The 22,961-nt window shown below is 43.6% G+C and overlaps 2 protein-coding genes across 11 annotated transcripts in view; one reads left to right on the top strand and one right to left on the bottom strand.

The window, feature by feature from the left end:
* COL4A6 (collagen type IV alpha 6 chain) overlaps positions 1–21,200 on the bottom strand; it is a 185,939-nt gene extending 164,739 nt beyond the window's left edge. For 2 of the 5 annotated variants that reach the window (XM_043522996.1, XM_043522998.1), the window contains exons 1-3: positions 20,988–21,188; positions 20,281–20,378; positions 20,110–20,158 (exon numbers count right to left, since the gene is read on the bottom strand). In XM_043522996.1, the coding sequence (XP_043378931.1) occupies positions 20,110–20,158; positions 20,281–20,291 (60 nt within the window). In that variant the 5' untranslated portion in view covers positions 20,292–20,378; positions 20,988–21,188. Of the gene's footprint in view, positions 1–20,109; positions 20,159–20,280; positions 20,379–20,543 lie in introns of all 5 variants that reach the window. The other 3 variants (XM_037908887.2, XM_043522997.1, XM_007060144.4) reach the window with 3 other exon arrangements.
* A 329-nt stretch (positions 21,201–21,529) lies between these two features.
* COL4A5 (collagen type IV alpha 5 chain) overlaps positions 21,530–22,961 on the top strand; it is a 140,984-nt gene continuing 139,552 nt past the window's right edge. For 3 of the 6 annotated variants that reach the window (XM_027822655.3, XM_027822653.3, XM_037908329.2), the window contains exon 1: positions 21,593–21,807. In XM_027822655.3, the coding sequence (XP_027678456.2) occupies positions 21,727–21,807 (81 nt within the window). In that variant the 5' untranslated portion in view covers positions 21,593–21,726. Of the gene's footprint in view, positions 21,808–22,961 lie in introns of all 6 variants that reach the window. The other 3 variants (XM_027822656.3, XM_037908331.2, XM_037908330.2) reach the window with 3 other exon arrangements.

Below are 22,961 nucleotides of genomic sequence, written 5' to 3'. Positions count from 1 at the left end.
GTCTATGCTAGGGGGAAAAAAAACAATTCTCCTGATTCCCAACCCTGTCCTTTAACCATTACATCTGCAAGAACACCAGCTTCCTTCTCTGACCAATATTTGCTAGAAAGATAAAGAACACTATACTTCAGTTTCCTTATATTATAGGTCAGAATTTATTAACGCTTCAGATTTACCAAGAGCAGATAATGTAATGCATGGATACCTAATAACCAGAACCCGAGAAGTCTCACACCTCTCCCAGTGTAACTGAATAGACTGTAACTTTTTATGACCACACAGCTTTAGTAAAAAACATGATTTTAAATAAAGACTGGATTATTTTTAGGTCAAGTGTCAAGGCACACTAGGATGAGTTTATTTAGTGTAAGATTTTTAATTCTCTTTAGCAATTATTCAATTTTACTGTAACGTTTCAGAATAACATATGACAACAGTGTTTCTTTTACATTGCAGGAGACATCTACATTATTGTCAAGGGAACGCAGCCTACACTCAGACAGTAATGAATTAAGGGTCACTCCTGCCAGGCATTAAAGCGCACGTTCAATTCCCACTGATGACAGTGGAAGATGAGAGTGCTTGGTACCTCGCAGGATCACGCCAATGCATAGGTGCTGGAACTAGGGCTGATACCGCATCCCCTGGCTTGAAGTGGTTTCCACCATATACATGGTTTACAGTTTGGTTCAATGGCTCTCAGCACCCCCACTATACAAATTGTTCCAGCATCCCTGGCCCATTGTGATATATTCTGTAGTCCTGATGTTGGCAGAACTCCCAGTGACTTCAACTAAGCAATATTGTATAGACTACTTGTATTCTTTCTTCCGTTACCTCTCCCTACCCACAACTTCTAAAGGCTCTGATACATTCTTACAGCCTAAAACACTCAGTAAACATTTCAGCTCACACCAGAGCTACCTATCTATATGTAGCCAGATCTCTGTACTCCTGCATACTTCAGGCAAATTTAGAACAAACATGACTTGAACCTATTTTCAAACACAGACAGAAGCAGGCTCTCACAAACAGCACTGATTAAAAAGGGGGTATTTAAAATTAGCATAAAGGTCATTTTGAGATCGTTATGGCGGACAGATTTGCACTGGGCACAATAAAAAGAACAATGTCCACCACCTGCAAACTAGAGAAAACGCTTTCAAAATATTCGTTCTAGAAATTAACCCCTTCTTCACCCTCCCTCAAAAAAAAAAAGGGCTGATAAAAAAACAGCGTAAGCCTGAAACCTGTAACCCCCGCGAAAGCTGTTGGATTTCGAAAAGGCCTCATTACAGAAGCATGTCATGGAGCTAGCCTGTACCTGTGTCTCAATGCACATTCCTCTGCTAATTGAATTTACGCTGAAACCTGGTACCCTTCTACCTCCCCAAAATGAGCTCATTACACTGGAATGAGGAAGAGGGAAATAATCTGGTCACTGGAATCTCTTTAATGGAAATTATAGGCTCTTGTTCTGATGAAAAGAACTCTAGGAGTGTTTTGCCTCGTTGCTATTATGCAATTAGAAATGGAAAAGCGGTCTAAGCAAAATTCATTTACCCTAAATTCAATGATATTATAGGACCCCAATCCTGGAGGCAAAATTGCCAGTGATAGCAATGCACAAGGACTGCAGGATCAGCTGGAGGGTTCCTATGGGAAAATTTGTAAAACATTTCAGATTGGGATAACATTCTCCAGGCTGTTCAGATCAACTTCCTGTTTCAAAAGCTGTAAGATAAGAAAAAAGGAGGTAAAGGTATTTGGAGGGCCTGCATCTTGAAGTCACTGAAAGCTGATGGTGCTCAGCTCTTCCCAGCATTAGCCCCTACACTTGCACATTATGAAATTGCTACTGCTGTATTTGGAAGTGAAAGGGGTTACATCCACTGAATGTGGCCGAATGTCAGTTAACTGTTTTAAGATTATCAGAGTTTTATGTATTGTCAAAGCATTTTTAAAATCACTGTGTTCTTTTAATACGTACAGGGTACACAAATATAGCTGCTTCTCCTCACGTCTATTCAGATTTGGATGTTCGATCCTTGTGGATCTCAAAACGCAGCCCTTGATAGAGCTCAAGAGAGTCTTAGCGGGATTGAAGATCTAGTGTAAACATTAATTAATTCTATCCTGCCATTGTAGAATAACTGAGACTAACTGGCTGTTTTTTAATCATTACTACTCCTTTCTCAAACATGTGCAGAACTTGGCCGGATGGTGTGAATCTGGAAGATAAAAGCTAGCTAACCCCCCTTTGCAATAATCACAGTGTCATGCTAGCACATGAAAGAAAATGCAACTGAATGAAGAGTCTTTAGGTGAGGCCACAATTAACTTTTACAGTTTCATGTCTTATTGGTTAAAGACCCAATCCTTCAAGTGCTCCAAATACTGTCTGTGCATGTATCTTTTAGGCTGAAGACAGCCTTAGGGCATAGATATTAACACCATATATGATGAATTAATACAAAGATGCATAACTGCATAAAGAGGTAGAATTATAGTCACCATACAAAGCATCATTTTGAATTTTTCTGGCATTTATACTTGGTAATGAGGTGTTTTGTCTAGTGGCTAAAGCAGAGAACTAGGCCACAGAACTCCTGGGTTCTGTACCTTACACTGTCACTGACTTTTTGTGTGATCTTGGGCAAATTCCCTTTCCCCGTTTGTGAAATGGGCATAATACTATTTACCTATCACATGGGAATGCGGCAAAACATAGTTAAAGGAGGTTTGCAAAGCACCCACAGATGCACAAATGAAAGACACTAAAGAAAGCTAAAATATTACTATGCATTTAAAATTTCAATTGCAACATACTTTATTTTGTATTTATATTGGGGGGAAGTGTCAATGGCTGCAAACAAATTTAAAAGGGTAAATTAATCCTAGGAAAGGGAAAAAAATCAAATAACTTTCTTGAAACTAGAACATGTATAGTCCTTGCCAGTTCCCCCTTCTGCAAGGTGGCATCACCTTGGATGATGCTCATACACCTTCTACTCCCATTGACTTCAGTGGGAGCTGTAGAATGCTCAGAATATCCTAGGAGACACACAGAACCAGGCCCCAATTCCGCAAGGTAAGTTTTTTTAAAATATTCTAGGATCTTACGGTAAACAAACTAAAGAGTAGATCCAGCAAGGTGCTGAATGTCCTCAGCTCCCTCAGGCCTCTATGGCTATGGAAGATGCATTAATAAAATTCTACAACTATGAAGTACCCAGGTCAGACCACACTGGGCTGTTAGCACTAATTGTCTGGGTAGATTTCAACTAAATCCTAATAAGATTACACATTCACAAAGAACATGCTGGCTAAAAGCTACTACAGAACAAACTACATAACCACTAAGCTGCACTGATGTGGCCAACTAAACCAGAGCACCTTATTCATGGGCACTAACTCATTTTACTTTCAAATCTTCTGAAGAATTTAAAAGGGACACTGTCACATTAAAGAGCAAACATCACAAACGATTCTTGTCTCTGCTACTATCCCCACATGGGCACATGGGATTACTAAAGCAGAAAGAATTAATAACATCCAAGGTTAGATCATCCCCACTACTTTGTGAGTGGAGAGGACCCAGGTCTGTTGGATCTGGCTGGAGGATGCAGAAAGAAGTGGAAGAGCCAGATCTCCAGCATCATGCCTACCCTTTCCCAAAAACATGCTCTATGGGTGCCCAGCAAGGATGGAGATTCTATGGTACAATTTGATTCATATAAGATTTTTACTTTGTTTGAATCTGCGCTTTCTTTCACATATAGAGACACTGTCCCACCATCACAACCTCCTCTGTCATTACTGTATCCCATTGATTATCCTCATTCCAGCAGGTTTCTGCAATGCGTATTATATCAATATCCTCTTTTAATCCAAGCCACTCTATTTCATCCATCTTACTATTTTAGACTTCTACCATTTGTATATAAGCACTTGTACATTTTGTCAATATTCAGTTGCTTGCCTTCATGTCTTAGAGTTAAACAGTACTCTTATGTTTGACTGTTCCTCTCTGGCTCGTACCTACACTTTACCAAATTCTTCCCTAGCCTCTTTACTAGGCTACAGAGTTCTCCCTTTAATAAATTCATCCCTAAGGGATGTCTCCAGCCAAATCACTTGCTTCTCTGCACCTGTTGGCTTTTCCCCCAACTCTTAGGTTAAAAACTCCTCTCTAACCTTTTTATTTTACATGTCAGCAGTCTGGTACCATTCTGGTTTAAGGGGAGACCTGTCCTTCCTGGATAGGCTCCTCTTTTCCTTGCTGGTGTTCTCTAGGAACTGAAGGAGTGGAAATCTTCTGCTATTAACTCCACAGAAAGGAAGGGGGGTGAGGTTCTGTCACAGGCAATATTTGAAAAAGCGAAAGCACATGAGCCAGTCGCAGTAGGAAGAGGTGGTGGAGCACAGAGCATCACCACTGCAATCATTCATAAATGGAGAGAAAATTTAAAAGGGCTTTTTTTTTTTTTTTAATAAAAGGAAAATGTGGTTGTAAAACCACTAAAATGGGCAGGGGCAGGAGTACTGCCCGGAGCGACATTTAAATAATTTGAGTCGATTCCATACTGAAGCCCATCTCTTTAAAGCCTAGTGGCAGAGCAGCAGGAAGGCCTGGAGAGAACCTTGCAATGTGCCCTATAGTATGTGGTGGGTACAGTACTTTCCAATCCCACTCCCCAACTCAGTCAAACTTCCACCTTTCTCACATAGCGCAAATCATACAGAAAATACTTATCAATGTACATGCATTTTACACATGCTGCTCAGACTTTGCAATCTCTAAACACATTTCACACATATTTCTATTGTAAAACTGAGACATATAATCAAACAGTTGAGGCAAAATTTCCACAGACTCCTTTTATGGTATAGTTCTGAATGCTCCAAGAAGTTCTTGACTTTTCCTGTTGCCAAATTGCTTTTTTGCCACGTTTTCCCTTCTCAGACTATGTCCTTTCAATTATACTCCACCCTGCTCTATGGATAGGTTTAATCATCATTGTATGATACAATGATTCAGCCAATTATTGTTTTATTAAATGCTTCCAGCTGCAGTGGCAGCGATAGCACAAGTTGGAGGTGGGGGAAAGTGTTATGGTGCAAACGCTTTATAGTCGCAGTGAGAGTATTAACTGAATTGATGAGGTGGCTTTAGTATGCTTGCTACCATTAGAATTTCCTAACGGACCGTTTGTGGTGTCATATGCATGCCTGGAAAGCCCAGCAAATGCAGTAGTTGGACTGCATTCCTTATTTAAATGCATTTAGTTAATTTTATAGTAGCAAGAAGACGCTCTGGGACATGCATTTCTGGGAGATTATTGCACTTCTTACAGCTGCCTTTATCGTCATGATTTACGAGTTCAGGCATGCTGTTATCTCTCAGCAAATGCACTGCCTACAGTGTTGTACTGTTAATAAAAAGTTTTTCCTTTGCTGAATAAACCTGCTTCTCTTCCTAAAGAGACTTGTTTAGTTTCGAGGCTCCTCTTAAGAACTAGATAAGATTTAATCTCTCAAATGCTTCATTATCAGACCAAAAAAGGTTACATTTGAAAGGACTCAGACAAAAAGGAGGCGAATAACCAGGTAGATTCCAAACTCTGAGCTGACTGGTGAATAGGCGAAGTACATACTGTAATTAAAACAAGGTTTTGAAAGACAAGAGCCATACTTGGCATCATCTGAGCACTAAAAAATAGGGACTTTTAGGAAGAAAAATAAGGAGATGCCTATTAGTTCCTTTGAAACACAATGAACTAGAAGAGCTTCTTAGAAGTACAGTGGAATTAATAGGTCCCAGATTCTTCGAGTGCACTTATACCTTCTTCTCTTCTGTTCCCTTCCTAAAAAGGGGAATGATTGTCTTGTTTCTTCCATCAAACCTTGTTTAATAATTTTCCTTTCTAGCTAGGTTTTAATGGTCGACCCATTATATATAAGGTAATATTCAGGGTTTTACCTTGATTTATATTACAGTAGAACCTCAGAGTTATGAACACCTCGAGAATGGAGGTTGTTTGTAACTCTGAACAAAATATTATGGTTGTTCTTTCAAAAGTTTACCACTGAACATTGACTTAAACAGCTTTGAAAGTTTACTATGGAGAAGAAAAATGCTGCTTTCTCTTTATTTTTTTTTAGTAGTTTACATTTAACACAGTACTGTACTGTATTTGCTTTTTTTTCCACTGCTGCTGCTGCCTGATTGTGTACTTCTGGTTCCAAATGAGATGTGTGGTTGACTGGTCAGTTCGTAACTCTGGTCTTTGTAACTCTGAGGTTCTACTGTACTTACATTGGCAAATATTTACATTGAGGATGGCATCAATCGTTCTCAACGTTAATGACAGTAGCAAGGTACACCAGCTGAACCCCTCTGAGTTGGGTGATAAAGATTCTCAAGTAACAGGCACTGGCACATTCTCATTGTCGCTAAGAGTGAGATATCAGAAGCAGCACGAGAGCACTGGCTGCCAGAGTTTCTATTGGCAGCCTCCCTATTTCAAAGTAAGTCAGCACAGTATGGCTCAAAATGGGCACTCTCGACATTAAGGAAGCTAAACGAGAGGAGACTAATACATGCGCTCAGTAGTGGTTCATGATGTAACTGAGGTTGTGACGAAGTGGGACCTTTCTTAAATGTTTCGCATGAATACTGTGTGTGTGTCTCAGTTTCCGCTATATATTGCACAAATATGTAGGTGGTGGGACAAGGGTGTGTAATCTTTGCAGAGACCCGAGCAGGCAGGTGTGACTGCCTCTAGTTGCCTGCGCACAGAGAATGGCCGGACACTCCGTAACCTAACAACTGTTGGCCGTTGCAAGGAGCCAGCCGAAGAAGTTGGAGAACAAAGAGGGAGGTGGAGGCCAGGTGACCTGTTTGCCTGGGAAAGAGGTGGAAGACGGAGGAGGGGCAACTGGGTATGACTGAGAGTGGGCTGCTGGAGGCTAGTCAGTCTCCTGGTTTGGAACTGAGGGATGAGAGCCTCTGGTTGCCCCCCAAGATGGACTTTGCTGAACTTTCCTACTTCCTGTGCTAACAAGAACTGTTCTATGTTGTGTTCCAGACGACTAATAAGCCCTTCCATTTTACAATGCTGGCTGACAGTCACTGCTGAATGTGAAGTTGGGGTGCACAGTCCCTTTGGGAGGCATGTTTTGCTTCCCCAGGTGTCCTATTCAGGTGGACTCACCGCAGGGAGCTCACGGTGCAGAACAGGGGTGCTGAATGCTCCAAGATCAGACCCAAGGAGGCGCTGAAGCCCAGGAGGCTTGCCCTAGCGGACAGTGTGCCCTGAGGGGTGTCACACAACTAGAGGGTCCTGTCTGAACTTCATTCAGAGCCGTTCCAGAGCACCCAGCCTGCGCAACCATGACAGGGGTTAATCCACACCCTACGGAAACAGCTGGAATAGGGTCTGGGACCATGGAGTCATCCTGCTGGCCAGAGCAAAGTAAGGGTTGTACAAAATGAGCAGAAGGGCGAGCAGCACCTTATGGAACAGTCTCCCCTGAGCCTGTGGGGGTAAGGCTACACTGCAGCTGGGAAGTGAGAGTTTCAGTGTGGGTAGGGGGACTCACACCGGCTTTGCTCAAGCTAGTATGCTAAAAAAAAAGAATAAACCAGTATGGACATTGCAGTGCTGGCAGCAGCTTCAGCTAACAGCCTGAGTCCAAGCTCGGCCAACCCCCTGCGTCCAAGCTCAGGCACCTAGCCCAAGTCACCACCACTGACATAATGTCCACACTGCTATTTTTAGCATGCTAGCTCAAGCAGAGCTAGTGTGAGTCTGTGTTCCCACGCTGGCAATCACACCTCCCAGCTGCAGTGCAGACATACCCCGGCAGACCACTGTGTACGTGTCTGGGACTCCACAGGTTTGAGAGAGAAGGTGCTGGGAAAGCAGCCGCCCTGGGCACAAGCTGCAATGCAACACCAGTAGGACTAATGGAAGATTGGCATTTCCTCCCTTTGTGTCTTCTATCCCTCTCTGAGAGCCGAGAGTTATACACAGCCACTGGAGAGAGCAGCAGTGAGCCAAGCTGTCATGGGAGGGCATCAGGGAGCAGCACAGATGGGTGGCCACTTTGCACAAATGCCCCGCCATTCACTGTGACACATGCAGATTTTTTTCTCCCCAGAGAACTTCAGGCTGCACACAGTTTCTAGACTACGTACGCTTTGAGGGGAGCATGCAGTGGAAACCCGGTATGGTTCCTGACTAATTCTTCCCATCTGGTGGATTTTCTGCAGACAGGGATATATTAAGACCTGCGCTTGGGCTTCAGCTTCCCAAGACATTAAAGGGCCCATATTTGTTTGCTGGGATGTTTCATTTCCCCAGTTGCAGACGAGGGAATTCAACAGCCATTTCATGCAATTATTAAAAGTGTTCACTGAGCTCGTCTCGGCATAACCTTGTTAACCATTTTGAGTCTGGCTGCCAGCCCCTTTAGACTAGTGACATGGCTCTTCACTTTGCTGTTAACGCCCTACTTCCTTGCTTACCTTTCTCTTTCCAGTCTCTTTGATCTCAATGTCACTTTCAATCCAGCAGCACTCCCACTGAAATCAATGGGAGGTTTGCCCTTGCAAAGAGAGTAGCACCAGCTCCAGTATGAACCCCTTTTCAAAACACAACACCAATTTGTTTAAAAAGTCCGTTTCACGGGGCAATACCATAACTGCTCTGATTACAGGTTTCTGCAACCTTTACTCATATGAATAGCCCTGATGCAGTCAAGTTCAGACCCACAGGGGGGCTGTATGTTTATAAATATTTATAAAGTTTCCAAAAACTGATATTTGTCCCCATCTTTCCCCATGATCTTACCATTTAGTTTATTCACAGAGTCAGGTGCTATCAGACTCTTCTTTACTTCCCGGTCATAAAACTTTATACTTGGCTTCGGATAGGAGTTATTCCATTAGCCTGTTATCTAGGAAGCAACACTAGAAAGCAGGGAACAGTGCCCAGGATCAACTCTCAGCATTAAGTTCATTCACCAGGTCATCTGCCCTTTTCACACATTCCCCTACTGCGGTGGCAGAATAAAAAGTTTCTTGTTTTTAGAAAGTCATACACTGTAACGATGAAGCACAAGCAATTTTTAAAAAAACCTTAGATAAACTTTCTCCCCAAAAACAACTTTTTAAAACATTGGGACATTGATGGAAAAACTTGAAAAAAATCCCAAGAACTCACCATTAAAAAGTGAGGAATTCATTCAACAATACAAAAACATCAAATAATAAAAATACTTTGAGCGTACAGAGCATCCTTCATCCAGGGATCTCAAAGTGCTTTCCAAACATTCATTAATAGGACTATGGACATTTGGGAGAGTAGCCAGAGAATTGTTCACTACACCTCATAATAGGTCATCATCTCAAAGCAAAACAACTGCCTTTAACAGTGCAAGCGCACAGCTACCCAAGAAGGGATGCAACAGAAATGGCAGTTCTGAAAGGGGGCTGGTGGTGGATGAAAGGTAGTGAGCCACTCCTAAATGCCATGATTCACTTTGACTACTACTGGTTAATGTGGAAGATGATAAGGCCTTATGGAGCGTTTTGCTGATATTCCTTCCAAGTGAATATACCCACTACAAAAAAGTTAGAGGTCCAACTTGGAGACAACCTTTAACATGTAAGCAGAACTCTATTTTGACAACAGACTAATCAGATCCCTCTACAATGGACCTTAACAATAGCAAAGTACTTACAGGAATAACATGAGTATTTGTTTGACTAGGAAAGCAGGCAGTGTGTGTTGGGAGAACATCCAAAAGCTATAACTAATAGGAAAGAGATAGGTGTTTCCCAAAGATCTGGGGTTTAGCGAGTAAAACACCATGGGCTATACTTTAGCTGCCCTTGAACGAAAGCCCTAAGGGGGGGGAGGAAGACACAGTAAACCTTTTCCTTCCCATACATACCCCTGAATGGCACGAGCATAGCATTCCTGCTGCGGTGGCTGCTGCCTGAGCACAAGAAGTATGCAGACAGAGCACATGGAGTAACCTCATGGCCTCAAGGGGGCTTGGCCATGCAATTCAGAGGAGCTACCAGCTGTGTTGCTATCACAGATCTGTGCAAACATGTGTATATCTACCTCCACAGATAGTGCTGCAAGCCACCTTCACTCAGCTATTACAGATCCTCCTGCACCTCCTGCCCCAAATCCCAGTTGAAGCACAAGAACTCGGTCCTATTATCCCTACTAAATTCTCCAATTTGCTTTCAGTTCCTTTGCTCTTTTTATTCTATTCCTGGACATTTGCAAATATATGGTACTGTACCAGATCTGGCCTAAGCAGACAGAACTCCCAGTGACATTTACATTATTAAAGTGATCCTCCCCATCCTCCACTTTGCCTTTATCACACTTCATTCGTAAGACATACTGTATTAGTGTCAAGCTACTTCTCGCCTCCCTTCCCCCCCTTCCATCCCCCCTCCCCCCCCCAGCATCCAAGGTGGCAGCAGTAATAAGACACTTGCACAGATTGCCAGCTGGAGAGCCTGTAAATGAGCAGCTAACTCAAATTCTGCCTGAATTATGTCTTTAAGTGAGGGCCAAACCCTGCATCTCCTACTCCCAAGAGAAGTCCTGTCTCACAAGAGCAGTGTCACTGACTGCACTCGAAACTGCTTGTGAGAGTAAGCAGCCACAGGATTGGGCCTAATTTTCTTATCACAACTTGCTTTTTTTTATCATTCTTGACTATCTAAAAACAAACACCAGATGCCTGGAGTCATCAGAATACAAGTTAGTCTGTATCAGCAAAAAGAACAAGGAGTACTTGTGGCACCTTAGAGACTAACAAATTTATCTGAGCATAAGATGATAGCTGGAAAGAGCTGAAATGCTCACAGTTAATAGTCCTAAGCTTGGGTACTTTTCCTTTACGCAAATTCTGACTTCCCTTGGAAAAATCATCCTGCAGGTAAGTAGGAAAGTTCCAGATACGCTCCCAACAAGTGCTTTACTTTCAGGCAGAACTTTCCTTGGCAGATTGAATGGGAAACTACCAAACACTCATACTGTACATCACAATTTCTTTTCTTTTTAAAAAATGTTAAGGATCACTGAAAGATACAGATTTGCCATTTCTGTAGTTTGGAAATAACATGCAATCTTTAGTAACTCAAAGCTCTGTACAAATTCTGAAATGCAAAGCACTTCTTTAAGTCACCAACTTTTGCATTTACACAGCACTTTCCATTTGAGGGCCTCAGTCTGCTTCACAGACATAAAGTACTAAGCTGTGAAATAAAAAGAAACATGATTCTAGCCTTTAAAGTTATGAAGGAAACCTGCAAACGTGAATGGAGGGTAAACTGTTGTAGTACTGACTGCCCGATGGTAAGCGCCCTACCAAATTCACGGCTATGAAAAATGCATCACGGACCATGAAATCTAGTCTCCGTCCCATGAAATCTGCTCTTTTGTGTGCTTTTACCCTATACTATACAGATTTCACGGGGGAGACCCGCGTTTCTCAAATTAGGGGGTGCTGACCCAAAAGAGAGGTGCAGGGGGGTCACAAGGTTACTTTGGGGGGAGGTCACAGTATTGCCACCCTTATTTCTGCGCTGCTACCTCCAGAGCTGGGTGACTGGAGAGCAGCGGCTGCCGACTGAGGGCCCAGCTCTGCAGGCAGCAGCGCAGAAGTAAGCATGGCAATACGAAACCACGCCATCCTTACTTCTGTGCTTCTGCTCATGGCGGCTCTGCCTTCAGCGCTGGGCTCCTGGCCAACAGCCACCGCTCTCCAGCTGCTCAGCTCCGAAGGCAGAGCTGCCGCCAGCAGCAGCGCACAAGTAAGGATAGCAATACCGCAACCCTCCCCACTCCCAATAACCTTGAGACCCCCCACAATTCCTTTTTGAGTCAGGACACCTACAATTACAACACTATGAAATTTCAGATTTAAATAGCTGAAATCATGAAATTTATTATTTTAAAAACCCTATGACCGTGAAATTGCCAAAATAGACCGTGAATTTGGTCGGACCCTACCAATGGTGTAGATCAGTGGTCCGCAAATTGTAGGGTGGGGCCCCCTAGGGGAGCATGGAGGAACATTCAGGGGGGTGAACGGCTGGGCCTGGGCCAGCCCCTGGGGGCAGCAGGGAGGTAGCACCACCCATCCCCGCTCTGCCCTCAGCCTAGCTCCACTCCCAACTGCAACTCCGCTCCACCCCCTGCTCTGCCCCCAGCCCAGCTCTGCCCCCATTCCCTCTCCACCCCCAGGCCAGCTCCACCCCTGGCCCTAGCTCCTCCCCCATTCCCAGTTCTGACCCAGCTCCTCTGCTGAGCCAACTGTGCAGTGTTGGGGGTGGGGGGGGACACAGACAGATTCCATTCCTGGTAAGGGGGTGTGCGACAGGAAAAGTTTGGGAACGCCTGGTGTAGACAGACAGTTTCAGTAGCTCTGAGACACTCAGCTTTCCCAAGAGGCCGCAGTATGAAAACTGACCAAAGTTTTGTCAGATTTTATTTCAGCTGCTGAGAATCCTGGCTCCAGTTTAGCAAAGTACGTAAACTTATTTAAGTGGGATTGGTTATATGCTTCAAGTTAAGCATGTTCTTGCCTGCTTTAATTAATCCTGGCCCCTGTGAGCTTCTTACAAACAACAGTCAGGTCAATTTCCCTCTGAGGCTGCTTAGGAAATCTACATGCAGAAGAAGAGGCAAGTGCTGGAGATATCCCCTGAGAAGAGACTGAGGAAGGCACAAAGTATCAGAGATCACTACCCATCCTCGCTGCCAGGAGGCTGTGAAGTTGGGCAGAAGATAAGGGGCTATGACCCATCCAAGACCTCCTTGCATGCTTTAGGGACTCTAGCCCTTCTTGCTAGTGCTAGACTCTCCTGGTCCTTGAAGTCTGGCATTATAGCTGGCCCTGCTCAGGGCAGAAGGCACGGAGGGCAACTGGGGGAGAAGACAGTTTGTACCATATGCCTCCTTTCACACCTGTGCATGAGGCATCCACAGTCTGTCCCAAATAGCTTCTTTATTATATTGCAAAGAAAGAAAGTTGAAGTCCTGGGCATTGTTGTATTTTGAATGAATTCTTCATTTTTTCTATTATCGAAGTGCCAAATGGAATGCCACATTTTCAACACTCACTGATCTTTAGCATCCAAAAAACTGTCTGTGTATAAAGAGCTCTTTGTTCAATAAGAAAAATATAATACACGGCACTAAGAAAAATTTCCCCGGAATTCTGCACAAGCCTTGCACTCACTAGAGAACTGGCTTTGCATGACCTCTTATATTTGTATATACTCAGATTCAGTTTTAAATTAGTTTTGTTCATAGTTCTCAGCGTGTTCTTACCGCAGTCAGGGAATAACATAACAGACTTCCTGTAGCAAATTAAGATCCCCAATCCTTTCCAATGGGACTACGCACACTGCATAAAGCCAAACAAGAATAAGGGTCTCAAGCCCTAAGTATTCCTATGGCTGTTTAGTGACTACCTTGCTTAGTAAATGGACGAAGTTTTTGCTTTACCTTTACAAGGATATACATTCAAATTTTATATTATTTCTTCTTAAGCTTTCTGTTGACTCTTCCTCCATACAGGCCTCAGCAAAATAACAAATTAATTCTCTCCAGAAAAAGCACACAGCCAGATAAAGGTGTGATAGCTTTTGAAACAGTCATGCTACCAAAAGGTTAGCCACTTACAGTAAATGATCAAAACAATCAAAAATCTCATCTTCTAATGACCATAAAACCACACGTATAGGAACTATGAATTGTTAGAAGTAGGACTAAGAAAGCCACTATTATGTCTTTAGCTTGTTCATTTAAACAGTTAATTCTTCTCTATCGTGACTATTCTCATAGCTATTAGACCACATTATTCCTTGGTGTAACTCCACAGAAAATAAGGAGTTACAGTACAGATTAATTTGATCCAGTATGTCTTAACTACAGTGACACTATAAACCATTTAACACTTGTACTGCAAACATGTTGATCTAAGGCATAGAGAATCAGCAAGAACACCTCTGCATACAGTAAGGGAGGACAGAAACTGGACCATGTGGCCTAACCATGCCCTGGCATAACCTACTGCAACTCCAATAACATCAATGGTGTTGAGTTAGGTTATTCCAGAACTGAATTTTCCCCTTAACCTTTACATCAACAAGACATTTGTATTCATTACTTGGTTACTGCTGTACACCCTGGATGGTCTGCAGAATAATGTGTTAAATGCTGAAGAATAAAAAGGACATCTGATCAGTCCATATACAAATTTATTATCAAAAATGAGTCTCAGGGGATTAGTAATGACACACTGAGCCTCTATCTTATAAGTAACTGCTTTGAGTCTGAGTCAATCATGTCTGAACGTCCAATGGTTGCTGAAGAACCATGGTTACTGTGGGATGTGCTGGTAGTCTAAATATGGTTCCTAGTGAACAGTGGTCCAGATCAAGACTGGCACCTTTCCCAGCAGTCTCAGCAAAAAGACAAATGACTGAAGGGACTTGGAAAAATCAGTTTCCATCTCACCTATGGAAATGTGCTCCAGCTGTGTTCTCCAAGGATCACAGGGTGACATGGGGGAAATGCGCTACTAAGGCCAGACGAGGGCCCAACCTCCTGGAGCAATGGGATGAGATCAGAATCTGTGCTTTTGTACATTTCCAACCCCTTGCTTGAAAAGCAAAGCTTGAGAACGTGAGCCAAGCCTACCTGCTGCAATGGTATCTACAGACAGTCTGAAATAATAGCTCTGAAAGGGGCAAACTGATTCTTGCATCTCAATAGAGTGTGAATGCTGAAGCCCACTGCCCTGGGATCCCCAGCAGCCTCACCTCAACGGAGTCCTTAGTGTGTGGCTGAAGAAGACTGCAGCAGGTCCAGCCTTACCACCCACTAATGCTGATACACCCAGACTGCTCAAGTAAGTACTGAAGGGTCCAACCCTGATGTCATTCTCACCTCACCAGTAGAAAGAAGGGACACCTGCTCCTCCCAAGGGGACGGGGAGCCCTGCACCACTGCCTTCCTAGGTAGGGAGTGAGAGCCCCTATCACTGCCATTCCAGGTGGAGGCATGGGGCAGAGTTGGAATAGGCCCCAGGACATGGTGTACTTAGGGCCCCAGATTGCCTTTATCCAGCTTTGTGCACCACCCCGGTCTTTCCTGTACTTTCTTAGTGAAGGGAACAGCTTCTGTTTCCAGCATGATCAACACAGCACCTTTGATGACCATTATAGTCACTCAATATTATAAACTATCTTAGCTCCTTTGCAAAAATATGTCACAGTACTATAGGTACTTACTAAATTAGTAAGAGTATTGGTGAAATAAGGCTATCAAACAAGTATAAATGTTCCTATGCAATTTGACATATTGTCCACTTTCTTAAGCGTCTCAGTACTTTAAGGAGGACTTGTGTAGCTCTTAGCCAATCATCCTGGCAGCCACAGAAACTAATAAGGATGCCTGCCTTAAGACATGATCTGTGCCATGCCCAATGAATTGTCTAAGAGGGAGATGATAAAATGAGAGGCACAGCCAAATTTTCAATTAAAATACAGGAGAGCAACACACATCCATTTCTGTAGAGGCAATACATTATGACTCTTCACTCAACAAGACATATTGAACCAAAATATCTTTCTATCGTTCACTCAGCGTGCAGAAGAATCATGTCTGACAGTGGACAGGCAGGATATATAGATTTCATCTGAGATCTAGACATGTTGCTTTATTAGTTGCACAATACCTTAACAGCTCAAATTGACAAATTAGGGTAGTGGAGTCATTTCTTATTAAATAATTTTCTTGTACTTATACTCACAACATCCAGACACCTTAATTTCCTGACCCAATATTATTCATAATATAAACAAAAAAGCACTTACACACAAAGAAGCCCTTGAACAGATCTTTTTCTTGTGATCTAAGCTATGAACAGTAGAAACTGATCAGAATCAGCAAGGTGATTAAAAACAGTGACAAATAACTAATACAGAAAAGACAGCGCTGAGATACCCCAAGGGTCAGGGGGTAGTTCATATTCCCTGGCACATAGTGTGTCAGGCCACAGCTGAGATTTTCAAAACCAGCAAAAGGATTTCAGAACACAGCTCCCACTGAAGTTAATGGGAGTTGTGTGGCTAAATCCATGACTTGACGTTGAAAAGTCTCAGTCCAAATCTGTTAAAATGCAGGTACATTACTTTACACAAGCCTATGTTGAAAACTCACATTGCTAAGTGATTAAGACTGTGACACCATTTCTTAGCTACATTCTTTACCTTGTGAATAAAGCATGTGATATCATTTCATTAGTACCTGTTGAAAAAATGGTTAAAAGCGACAGGACCAACGCTCAGCAAAACTAAACTGGCCATCTTCTATCGTCAGTAACTCCTGTGAATCCTGCACCGCACTTCAATTATGTTACACAAATATAACAGTGCACAGCATTTGCTCTAGGAATTTTGAGAGAGTATCATCCCCTGAAAAATTAAACTTATGTCTGAACTATTCTACCTACTATTGCTACACATAATACTGAAGATTACAATAACTGAGAGATGAGAGAAAGGTATTCTATTTTTCCAGTTTATTTACTTTGTGCATTTGACATCCCTTGTCTCTAGTCAGATCCTTGCACCCATATGGAGCCCCAGTGACTTCAATGGAGCTCTGTAAGGATGCAAAAGTCTGTCTGTGCAGATCATCTTGCAGTGGCAGGGCCTTAGTCTGTTTCCTCTGTTGTCCGCATGTGTTGCTCTCAGAGGAGAGGAGGGGACTCTATTTTTTTTAAAAGGAACATGTGACTGTAAAATGACACAAAATGACAGGAGGACTCAGGCAGATACAGTTTCTGAAGTTACTTTTAACTCATTTTAAAAAAAACTGGCTAGATTTCAAGCTGACAACATCCCCTTGAGCTATGCCTCAAAGCTTACAGCAAACCAAATATAACTGAAGTTATACAGTATGAGAAGTTAGAGACCACAGTCACAGTTATCTCTAACAACATGCCTCTCAGTTACCAGGCATCACAATTCATAGATATTCATGCTTTTTGTGCTGGTTAGAGCTTTACACAACACCAGAGATAGATAATTTTAGGTATAAACAATTGATCCAAGTTTTAATACTGCAAGGTATAAAATCATAAGGTTCTGTACTACAGACAACCAGAAGTATCCCAGCACTCTGTAAGGGCCCGATCCAATTATGCTCCCATCAATACAAACTCCCAGTGACTTGACTGGCGCAGGATTGGGCCATTGTGAACAGAGAATCTATCATTTCAACATGAGTTCTAGAAAAATTAAATAATTCATGAACACTAGAGGCCTAATCCTGCACTGTTTTGCACTGTGCCTAGTCATTTACAGTTGCGAAAACTGGCTGTAAAATGCTACCACCAGTGAGAGTGGAAAAGTCTGATTTGGTAGCATTTTAAACCCCCTGTTTTACAAGTATAAATGACTATGCAATATAGTTGAGAAATAGGCCTTTGAGCCAAATAAATGACTTAACTGAACTTAGTGGAGGAAACAGTTTCCACTTAGGAAAAGTAGAATGACCCTGTAATCCTACATCAACCAGGGCCAAAAAGACATGTTCAGCAAGACTCCTTAAGACTCATTGTTTAACAATTTGGTATGATACGCTAGAATGGTACTGTGAAAAAAAAAAAAAACAACCAGGGAAAATGAACTATTTATTTTAAATTAATCTGATTCTGAAAATTTAGCATACAAAGTGTGCTATTCTCTGCTATCTAAATTTTGCATGTACACTATATATCTATGGGAATAACCTTATATAAAGATATTATGCTCCAGTAGTCTGAAATTTTAATACCATTTTAATACTGTCCAGTAAGTTCAGTCCTTTTAAGTTTCATAACACAGAATTGCCTATATTTTTGTACATTTAACATCACTTTGTGTATAGGTAGTTAGGACCAAATCCAGGAGCAGTCCTATTAACTACTCACATGTATAAATGGTTGCAGGACCTAGTTATTATTCAGTTTCATACTTATTTTTGAGTGGTTTTCACATACAACAACAAAGAGAGAATTTTTGTTTAAAGAAAATAAGAAAATACTGTTGTCAACCCATAACAAATGGTATGGGGATTCAGGGACAAGGCCTATTTTTTAAAAATAGCATTTTTAAATTAACTAGGTTTCAGATTTACTGTTTCCCTTTATATACAGCAAACAACCTAATATGCATGAAGCAGAATTGGACAGAGGGACTCAAATTCTGTTCTGATATGTCATTGTAAATCCAGAATAACTCCATTGACACTGACTGAATACTTCAGATATGCACTGGTGTAAATGAGTGCAAAATTTACTCCACTATGTTCTGGGTTATTTTGGAGGTGGTGTTCTAAGGCAGGTGCAACATAAGTGTGGTCTCACACATATTCCACTGTACACAGCATTCAAAAAAAAAGTTTGCATTAAACTGTAAGAGGAAAGATAAATACATAGGGGCTGATTCTGCACTGCCTTGCACCGAGTGTAATCATTTACACCTGTTCAAAGGGAATGTAAAATGCTACCAAATCAGAATGGTAGCATTTTGCATTCACTTGGCACAAGTAAAACTGATTACAGAAGGTGCAAGGCAATACAGTATTATACCCTATGTATTTACAAACAGTGTAAAACTTGTATGTATTTGAAAGACACAGTTTAGGGAGTATTTGAAAACATTTTTGAAGACTTTAAAAAATAAAAAGCTTCTAATCCTTTAAAGATACAACTGTATCTAAATATTAGTGAAGCAGACGATTTTTTTAATTTTACATTGTTGACAGACTGTATCCAGTCAAATCACAAATTCTTATTTTAAGCTGCTTTTGTTAAAGAACTGTGCTAAAATGTGAACTAAATAAAAATATTTTTAAAGTACATGTGTTCCAAATGTTTTCACAGATTAATGGCAGTATGTGTACTGTAAGTTAAACACTACAAAGAATTGATTCATAACCTTAATTTATATCACAATATGACAAAAGATTATTTTGAACTACAGTTGGTACATCATTTGGGCTCTAAATTTAAACTCACAGAGTTTACACTTTATGGATTTTTTTAAAGGGATCTTTAATTTAGAGCAGCTGAGTGGACTAAAGAGTTCATTACCTTAACTATATTATTAATAAATGTTTCAACCAAAGTAATGGTCAAATTTATGAGCACATAAAACCAGCATCCTTGATTATTAGGGGTTATCCTTCTTTACACTAACTTCTTACAAAGTTAAACAGGGGCACAAAAAGAATAGTCTGTGATCAATCAAGCAGACATTTATTCACAGTTGTTAATCTTGATGTAAAATTTGAGGGCCTGATCCCCTGTGTGACTGCTTATGTGAGCAAGAATGTAATGGATTAGCCTTCAACTTGTAACATTAGCATCTGAGGAGAAAGAGTACAGAAAAAAGGCAGAGGCAGCCAGTTTATCCTTGGACAACTATTAAGCCCTGTTGTAATAAAAAGGTCTTACATTCTGTACAAATTGTCTTTTGATGCATAGTAGCTTTGTAAAGAACAATCAAAGAAGACCAGAAGGAAAGCAAAAGAAAACATCAGACTGACTCTTAAGAAAATCATAAAGTGGCATTTTCCAGTTAAGGAACTACAAAAGGTGACAGGACTGATTAGGCAACTTTCACATTTAGCAATGCACAGGTATGCAAGAATAGAATAGGGAAGCAGAGATTGTCAGAACTAGAGCAGGTGTTATCTATGTAAATTATGCACATAAATTGCATACTTCTGCAGCCGATACATACTTTAACTTTTTACAAATTAACACTCATACAGATACACACTCAATCCAATCCCAAATTGGTATATTCACAAATTGTACATGCCACAAGTTGTCATACCACAGCTGCAAAACAACATTCATGGAATCAATCGATGCTGTGACTTTTAAAACCCACACACACAGGTATGCTCTAAATTCAGCCCCAAGCTCAGGCATACGCAGCCTCACCTTCAGCATTATAAGGGGCAGTAACAATAACACCAGGATTGCACTGGATCTGAAACTTACCCCAGTCACCAGTTCCACAGCTAGGCAGAAAGCAACCAGAACAACAAGCCTGCAGTGGGAGGCAAAGGAAACAACACGTTATCCCCCCGGGGCACCCAAAACACAGAGGGAGCAGAAGCAAAACCAAACAAACCATCCCCAGACCCCACAGGAGAAGGGCTTGGGACTCACCCTGTGTGCATGCTGCTCCCCTGCCCGTGGAAGTACTTCACACGGCTCCGTTGCTCCGGTTCATTGAAAGCTTCGCTGCCCGGTGGTTAAACTACGGTCTGCAGGGAAGAGGAGGGGGTCAAAGAGCGGGCAAGGGGAGAAGAGGCCACAAAAGAGGGAAACAGAGACATATTATATAGATCCATCTGCAGTCAGGGGCAGCGCGCGCGCAGGCACGAGGCGGGTGAGAAGAAAGATCATGGTGGAGATAAAAGCGAACTCACCAAAGTTGCTGCCCTCGGAGTGCTCCGCAGCAGGCAGGGGAGAAGAGGAATGGAGGAAGGGGGAGGACCCAGGGCTGTCAATCACAGGAAAACAGACATGCACCCCCCCACACACCTAATTGTCCAGTTCTTCCCATGTACTCATCCCAGATCTGTCCCTACCACGACCAGTGCTGAAGGCGACAGATTCTTCTAACACCAGTGATTTAATGTGACTCTAAAGATGCCCTGAGATAGAAGAGCTTTGTAGGTCTGCCACATCGGGTGTGTAGCAGACAACTGATCTATATTAGATCAGCCGCAAAGGCAGCAAAAGGGCATCCTGGTGGGTTAAAACTACAACTAAACACACCTCATTATCCTTTGTCATTTGAGTGGTAAAACTTCTGGTTTTAGGACATCAACTCAGGCTGGTTACTGATGGGCACTTAAAAGGGAAGTTACCTGGTGTTTTCTGCCTCCCAATCCCTGCTGCCTAGCATGCTAACAGCTGCAGACAGAGAGTGACACCGGTTTAATGCTAGCCCGTCTGAGGTAGAACAAGGCGCAACGTGCACCTGGAGTGCCGGAGCATTTCTCTTCTCCTGTCCTCCCCGGCCCTAGCGCTCCTCCCCCCGGGATGGGTCTGCATGTTGCAAACAGGCGCCTCTCAATATTAAAAGCCACACTTTCCCTGGGGACTCTTCCGCCGCAATAAATAGTCCCCGGCCAAAACAGTGGACTCTCAGTCCGGTGGTGGGGGGCAGGTTGTTTTGTTTTTTTAGACCGGGGAGGAGGGCAACACAGCTGTACACATCTCCGCCGAACAGCCGTCTGCCGGGCTGCGCGGGAAATGAATGCCCTGGGCAATGCCATCCCCCCATATCCCCTCCCGTGCAGGAGAGCTCTGCCCCCAGCCAGGTTGCCCATTAGCCAGAAGAGGTTGGAGTGCGGCGGAGGGATACCGCGTGCATGCCTTTTTTGGGGGCAAAGTAGCGCCGGGAGAAGTGGAGTCGGGAGAAGTTTGCCCGGCGGAGTAGAGTGAAAAGGGCCGGCGCGAGCGCGGCGTGCGGGAGGGAAGGGGGGGGGACTCGCTCCGCAGGCTCAGCCCCGCCGGCTCAGCCCCGCCTGGCCCCCGGCCGGGCTATGTCAGCGCTGCAGGGCCAGCCCGGGAGCGCGCGGGGCTGCTGAGCCCGCCAGGAGAATGGAGCGGCGGGGCTGCCGCCGCCTGGCCGCCGCCTGCCTGGTGCTGCTGGGGCTCTGGGGGCTGAGCGCAGAGGCTGCGGTAAGTGCTGCCCCCTCTCTCCCGGGCCGCGGGGTGTCCCTCCGCCCGCTGGCTGCGCGGCGCCTCGTCCTTATAACCCGGGTGACCCAGAACCGCCGGGACGGGCGCTTTGGGGAGCTTTCGGCTGTTTAAAAACAGGGAGCTGCGCCGGGCAGCCCCTGGCCACGCAGCGCTGGGGACGCCCCCGCGCCCCCTCCGGGCAAGTGCGTCTGGGCTGCAGCCCCCGGGTGAGTCGGACGCCCCTGGCCACGGTGACGGGCTGCCTCGCGATCCAGAGCAGGAGCTTCCCTCCCCCCAGCGCCCGCCGAAAGGCAGCGGTGATGGGGCAGGACAGAGAGAGAAACTGTGGGGAGAGATGTCCCTGCCCTCGTGTGTCTTCAGGTGGCTCCGTCAGGGGCTCCGCCACGGGGCCAGCTGCGAAGCAAAGGCAGCAGATGTGTTTTTTCTCTCTCCACATCAGGTTCGCTGCTCCCCTCGCGCTCTTTTGCGAGTGGGTGAGTGGCACGGGCAGCCCGGGAGAGGAGCTGGAAGTGACCGAGAGAGAAAGGAGGGCAGCCACGGAGGTCTGGCTGTGTCTGTGCCTTAGCCTCACTGTTACCCTAGCACAAAGGTGGAAGGAGTTTAGCTCCCCAGAAAACTCGGGGAGAGCTCTATGATCTCTCCCCACCCAGCGCCCTCACCTGCATCCCGAACTCCTACCCGGACCTGGTGGGGACTTTCAGGAGACTCCAGGGCATGATTTTGCTGGGGAGCATCTCCTCAGGTTGTAACTAGTTTTCCTGGGCATACTTCAGTTTTGCATATGCTGTATATGCAGAACTGAAGTGTGTGTGTGTGTATATAATATATGTGTGTGTGATATATATGCAACTCTCCCAAGGAGATGCTCCACAGCAAAACCGTGCCCTGGAGCCTATATATAAATTAGGCTGGGATAGTTGCATGGATGGTAAAGGTGTGCTGCGATCTGGAGCATGTACAGTAGGTGGCTTAGGAAAATACTATATCCCCTTTTGGGAAGGGGAAGGTACTATACATCTGCCCTGGAATGGTTAGGCCTTAAGAATGGGAGAAAAGACACCAGGTTAGTGTAGTTATTTCACCTAAAATAAATAATAGCCTTGTTCAAGAATAAACTCAGCAAAAGTAGTGTA

The sequence above is a fragment of the Chelonia mydas genome, chromosome 9, assembly GCF_015237465.2.
Source record: "Chelonia mydas isolate rCheMyd1 chromosome 9, rCheMyd1.pri.v2, whole genome shotgun sequence".
NCBI lineage: Eukaryota > Metazoa > Chordata > Testudines > Cheloniidae > Chelonia > Chelonia mydas.
Note: the sequence above shows the minus strand (reverse complement) of the source record. Positions and strands in the feature narration are given on the sequence as shown.